The sequence below is a fragment of the Saccoglossus kowalevskii genome, chromosome 21, assembly GCF_978046115.1.
Source record: "Saccoglossus kowalevskii chromosome 21, keSacKowa6.1, whole genome shotgun sequence".
NCBI lineage: Eukaryota > Metazoa > Hemichordata > Enteropneusta > Harrimaniidae > Saccoglossus > Saccoglossus kowalevskii.
The window spans coordinates 22878192-22884724 of record NC_140661.1 but is presented as its reverse complement, the minus strand read 5'-3'; the positions used below and the strand labels follow the sequence as shown (position 1 = coordinate 22884724).

The window sequence follows — 6533 nt, the reverse complement described above, 5'->3', positions numbered from 1 at the left end:
GCCCATAAGTTGTTTTATGAACAGAAACATGTACATGTAATAATATTAACAAAATAGAGAACAACACCCTCATTAGTATGAGTGCGAAAGACCGGTTCTTGCCAATCACTCACTATGCACGCATGTAGAACGTGAACATGTGCAATGGCCTATACTTCACTACTATGTGTGCATCATTTGATTTCTCTCTTCAGCAGGAACAACAACAATGGCAAAAACAACTGCAGCAGCAATACCAACAACAGAATCACCAGTAGCAACAATAGCAAAAACAACAGCAGCTGCAATACCAACACCAGAAGCTCCATCGCCACCAGCAACAACACTGACAAAAACAACTGCAGCTGCAATACCAACAACAGAATCACCAGTAGCAACAATAGCAAAAACAACAGCAGCTGCAATACCAACATCAGAAGTTCCATCGCCACCAGCAACAACACTGACAAAAACAACTGCAGCTGCAATACCAACAACAGAATCACCAGTAGCAACAATAGCAAAAACAACAGCAGCTGCAATACCAACAACAGAATCACTAGTAGCAACAACAATAACAAAAACAACAGCAGCTGCAATACCAACAACAAAATCACCAGTAGCAACAACAAAAGCAAAAACAACAGTAGTGCCAGCAGCATCAACAAAACCACTAATAACCGCACAAACAGGTATAAATATATTTTGTTCATGATTGAAAAGCACGTTATTCATATAAGCACAACAAATGCACAGTCATTTTGCCCCACTCGCTTCATTGCGCACTATGCTCACTGTTGCTGCCAGGCCACTAACCTAACAATGATATATTTTGTTCTAGGTGTAAACGAGTGTGCTCAAAACCCTTCGCCCTGTACTGGTCCACATACTCAATGTATTGATAAGGTCAATGGATATGAATGTGTGTGTAAACCTAGTTATTTTGAGAACAATGATATTTGTAAAAGTGAGTACAAACAATTTCAACTATGAAAAAGTATTAAGGCTTTATATTTGATCATTAGTGGCGTGAGTAGTTTCTCCTAAGTATGTTTTCATCACGTGTTATTTCTGCTTATTTGTTCACAGGGTCTAAAACCTTCAAGGTTGTTTTAATCATCCTGAAATTCCGCGCGATAACTGCGGAGTACATCAGCGACTATGACGACCCATATTCTGGACCCTATTCCATAATAACAGAGATTATATTGGACGAAGTAAGTTTGAGTACTATCTTCTCAGGAGTGAGAATTATCTAGTGAGATAATTAATTACAAGCATTAATGATATCCAATTACATTATGATAGGAAGATTTTTCACACAGGTCTGTTTATATAGACAATGTACTGCATTTTGCATATACAAAATAACAAGAATTGTTGCCTAGCACAGACTTGTATTCATCATTAAGAGATGCCTATCTAGCTTGCCACAATTTACTGATGAATTTACCAAGCTTGCAGTGGTATATATATATATATATATATATATATATATATATATATATATATATGTTTGCATATTGTAGATAGACACGGTGTTGAAAAATGAGTTCCCTGGAACATACTATGGTTCGGCCATCATTAGCTATTTTGAAGGCAGTGTAGGTGTTAATGCAGTCACTTACCTTGACGAATCCACGGATACCACGGCTGATCAGTTACAAGAAGTTCTCACAGATGCAATTTCTGAAGAAGGTCTCAGCGGTGATCTAACAATAGAGCAAGACTCCATAGATGTCTCTGGTATGCAGCTTTACAATACCAACCAACCAACTATTCTTGGTTACCCTATGTCAATGTACATACTTAACATTAAATAATACTTATATCTTGCGTCATGGAATGTTTTGCCGCTTCTTTTTGATAAATTGCTTATACGATATTGAAACAGTATGTTTCAGAAACAATATAACGATATTCATATTTCAATTGCTGATTGACCAACTCAACCAGGATCCGACACGCATAAATAACGATTGATATAGTTTTAAATGTTGTTAATGGCTAAAGTTAATTTATTTGTTAAAGTCTAACAAAATACATGAATCACTACAATGTTGAACTCGCTTCACAGGTTTCGAAGACAGTGCCTGTGCCCGCCCAAGTGGTAATGACTGTTCGCTCGACGCACAGTGTAAGGTCCGAGGTGACAGTTTCACGTGTGCCTGCAAATCGGGATACGAAGACGTTTCACCAGATCCTAGTACCAGACCTGGTAGGGACTGCAGCAAAAAAGGTAATGTTTAACCACAAACGCAGTTGCTGCAGTAACTCTTATAAAATAAGGATCTTTAAATAAAATAATTCTCTACAATCAGGACATACATTCTGCAATTACTGTAAGGAGCTAAAGAGAGAGAGAAAGAAGTACACATCATTAATCATGATGGTGCTAATTAGAGTAAAAACCATGAAGAGTACAGATGCAGAAAACAATGAATCTAATTGCCAAGTGCTTCGCACATGTCAAATGTCATGGAAACAATATTTGTAGTTCATGAACATGCAGACAAACAAGTAAATAACTTATATTTGCGATTTTTTTTCAATACAGACTCTTCCTATCTATTGATACTGGCAATATCGCTGGGGATATTAGGGGGCGTTCTTCTAATCGCCCTCATCGTCTTTATAATCATCTGTATACGAGTGACTAGAAAACAGAAGGGGAAGAGAAAAGTACCACTGCCAATTGCGTATTCATGCGGTGTCACCCAACCAATGTATGGATGGCTGGATGGCAAGCGCAAACCACGGATGGCGTCTGACGAGGAGAGCTCCGAGGGATATGAAGAAACCAAAAGATTAGCGCGTCTGCACGCTAACATGGTGCACGCACGTCGAGAGAGGAAAGATGTAAGTTAAATTTGTCATCTTCCAAAGCGACCAATCAAGCTACAAAGCCCTCGGGAATGTATTTCCTTCATACCCTAACATTGAAAAGAAACTAGCGTTTTAGCCAAAGTGGTGTGTTACACCGAAGTCAGAAAAAGCATGCTTATTCTTACGCAAATAATTCTATTTGAAATCAGTGTCATTCAAATGTAAATCCGATAATCGAATAGACTATACAGGTGCCAAACTCTATTCCACAAAGTTCTCAATTATCAACCGGGCATACATTAGAATACTAGTAGTCTACGTCATTGCAAGAGCTACGTCTATTAACATTTTGATACATTCATTCATTCATTCATAAGGTACATGCCTTTGCTGACTTCTGCGTACTTAAATAGAATTGACTACACTAACTACTAACTTGACTACATAACATTTTATAGAATAAATTCATAGAAAGATGTAACCCTTTACTTACTGAGAACTCATCTTGTTTGTTTTTCGCGTGTACTATTTTTTACAGTTTCGACATCAACCAAATGGTCGTCGGCACACCAAACACCATCGCCGTTCAGCAAATGACAGATCGGATCGACATAAAAGACGCAACCCAGAATCTCTTACAAGCCATGGTCCGTATGAAGCTTCCCAATTGGCTCGCTCTCATACAGCAAAGGTAACTTTCTATCCAATAAACACAACGCTAATCTTTTCTGTTATTTGTCTTTGTCACGGGCGTGTCTTTGTCACGGGTTGTGGAAGGATTCACATCAGATTCGCGTGGATCTGCTCACACACGTGACATTCAATCTGGTGTTGATATATGGTATAGGTATAAATCTTATGTCGTGTATTTGACTCAATTACCGCATGTTTGTTCGTCATTTCTTAGCTCGTAATCCACCATCCCATTTTAACTCTTTTTTTCAGGCTAACAATAACGGACATTGTGTTTATATCAATACACATGCGTTCAAAATTGGTAGCGGGAAAAAAAGAGTTTTGAAAAGTGTCTACGATTGGCCCGTCTTTTTCCTCAAAAGACGCATGTGTTAGTTTTGTCACTCTAAGCCTTGTAACTTCGAAATGAAAACTCCGATTTACGAGCTGAATATACAATGGGTGTTTCATGCATGAGCAGCTGACTGTTTATTTCACAATTTATTTTTACGTTATTATTTTTTTCTTATATTTTAATTATTTCTTATCCAAATTTACAGGAAGGACAGCCCAGCAGAAAGATTGAATTGACGAGACCTTACCGCCTTTCAACTGGACCAGGAGTTGGTGTTAGAAGAGACCCTGAATCAGAATTTATTACTCCCTATATTGCGACCGGGGACGAGGCTGCCCTCTTTCACTCGCGCACGTCAAAGGTATTACTCGGACGAATTAAACTGCATATAGAAACCTCATCAACGAACAATATTTCCGGCTCTAATAAATCATCGAAATGAGGATTTATTTGCTTTCAATATAATCGCAACATTGTTTTTTTTCTCAGACAGGACGTTTTGTTCAGATTTGCGTTAGGCTCTGTTTTTAATGAACCCTCTGAATGGTAGTCGATAATTAAACTTGTGGTTCTACCTCTGGGTTACAAGTCATTTGTCGAAGAGTACCATATGTCCATTGTATTTAATAACAATTATAATAGTTTTTTTTTACTTTCTTCTTTTTTCTTCTTCTTCGTCTTCAGGTTCCAGTAGACAGCGGCTTTGAAGTTGATGCAGATGAACAGGTGCAGTATATGAAGAAAAGCTTTCAGTTACCAGACAGAGATTACTATGTACCACAGGCACACCGATCTAGTCTAACCATGGATGACCAGTTCGGGGTTTAAACCAATCAAATCGCCAGACATTAATATAGTTGCGTGATTAATTATTCATGGAGTAACGCTGTTTGTGTCCGTGAACATAGTCTGCTATTTATGTGCCACGCTTTAAGCAACAACTTTGATTAGATCAGTTCCAATGTTCAACGACTTTGAGGTTTTGGAATAGCCTCGTTGATCATCAATATTTACAACTAGGGCGGTGCGCAGATCGAGAAATGCTATTTGTTTGATATATTTTTGTGTTATCCAAATGTTTACAATCAATGGTATCTATTTTTGTATCGGGGATAATTAGTGTTACCAGAGGTACATTACTTGGGGTTTGCAACAACGGTGACATGATACCAAGATCCCATCACAATCTCGCTCTCGCATAAGCGTTCCAACTCAGAAAAATGCAAATGACCATGCCCGAGGTAACTAGGATACTGAGATGTCCAGGTGGATCAAAATAGCTGCCCACGATATGACGGATTACGAGAACTATATTTTCTGTACATTTTCGATGTATTACATTTTTCACTACGATAGTGGCAAGAAAAGTTTTATTTTTTCATTACAAATCTTGAACATTGATACATGTATATATCATGTCAGAAGGTCGTAGCCTCAGTCTCGCTATCTACGAGATGAGACTTCAATGGGATCTTGACAGTCATGATGTCACCATACAGTACTATGCGAGTTGCAAACCCCAAGTAATGTACCTCTGGTGTTACCCATTAGTAGTAAGGGATATGCGATATCTCAATTACCCATCAACCCCATATTTGCCAAACTTGCCACATAGTTAAACAACACATTCCATACACGTACACACGAAGACAACTAATAAAACAATACAATACATTACATTATAGCATTATCAATACCAGTGGATTTTATGACGTCATTGCAGCAGATTATTCGCGATAACGTATTACATTATTGAGCATCAAGGCCCTGTACCATGGATATGAATACAATGTTGATTTCGAAAATGAATAAAGAAACTATTGAAAAAGAAAAGAAATTGTTAAATAACAAGTATTTAATACCACATTCGACATCAAATAAAACGGTCCATAACCAATAACAGCGAATTTCAATATCGAAATCGGACAATATTTTGAAGGCATCGTCGTCTGCTCTGTACGCTAACGCGCGATCGGTCGAAGCGTTCCATCTAGTACGCGCGCTTCTAGATTCCGCGACTGATGCCTCTGTCCTGGTGGCCTCCTAATTAGTTCGCATTATCGTGTTGATGAAGTGAGGTTAACCGAGGATAATTTATTCAAGCAAATGCGATAAACGAAATGGGGGTACAATGTATGTCTACGAGTACAGAGAGATGAATTTGTTCTGTGTTTGTACTACAAAATTTGCGAAATGAGATCGACGAAAGACCGACGTGACTTGTATTTCCTCGGCGTCGACTCCCGGTAAATGTAACAGTCCGGGCACAGTTTGTATAAATAAATGAAAGTATCCGTGTTTTCAGATGTGTATCTGTTTATTTATACAGTGAGATTAAAATCTCTGTTGGTTTTCCTTCTAGGATGGCTAACACCCACCAGCTTTCCGGCCATGTTCGTTCGCCCGCTACGCTACGTTTGACTTCAAAGTATTCGTCAAATCCCCGCCCTCCCGTGGAATTTAAAATAACTATTACACAGAATCCGTTCAGTTTCCAATAATATCTACCTTGATTGTTTGAAAACACTAGTGGGATGGGGTAACGATGCAACTACGTACATGTACCCCGGGTACGCATCCCTACGCACAGTCGATCCAGCTGGACCACGGCGGCGATCTAGCGTAGTGTAGTGCAAGCCCCGGTGGATACCGGATACGGCGTACCAGTCACGGTGTGACGTTCGCTTGGGCAATCACT

At 38.8% G+C, this 6533-nt stretch overlaps 1 protein-coding gene across 1 annotated transcript; it reads left to right on the top strand.

Moving 5' to 3' along the window:
* Positions 1–2703: 2703 nt before the first annotated feature.
* On the top strand, positions 2704–4922 carry LOC102801595 (uncharacterized). The gene is made up of 4 exons (XM_078008166.2): positions 2704–2838; positions 3344–3496; positions 4041–4196; positions 4520–4922. The coding sequence occupies exons 1-4, from the start codon at positions 2704–2706 to the stop codon at positions 4661–4663; spliced, it is 588 nt and encodes a 195-aa protein (XP_077864292.2). The 3' UTR covers positions 4664–4922.
* The last annotated feature ends 1611 nt before the right edge of the window (positions 4923–6533 follow it).

Bases quoted from the DNA above. Each gene is read 5' to 3' on its own strand.
- LOC102801595 (XM_078008166.2), top strand. From the start codon at position 2,704: ATGTATGGATGGCTGGATGGCAAGCGCAAACCACGGATGGCGTCTGAC. The intron at 2,839-3,343 runs GTAAGTTAAATT...TATTTTTTACAG, and splicing joins CACGTCGAGAGAGGAAAGAT to TTTCGACATCAACCAAATGG. The intron at 4,197-4,519 runs GTATTACTCGGA...CTTCGTCTTCAG, and splicing joins TTCACTCGCGCACGTCAAAG to GTTCCAGTAGACAGCGGCTT.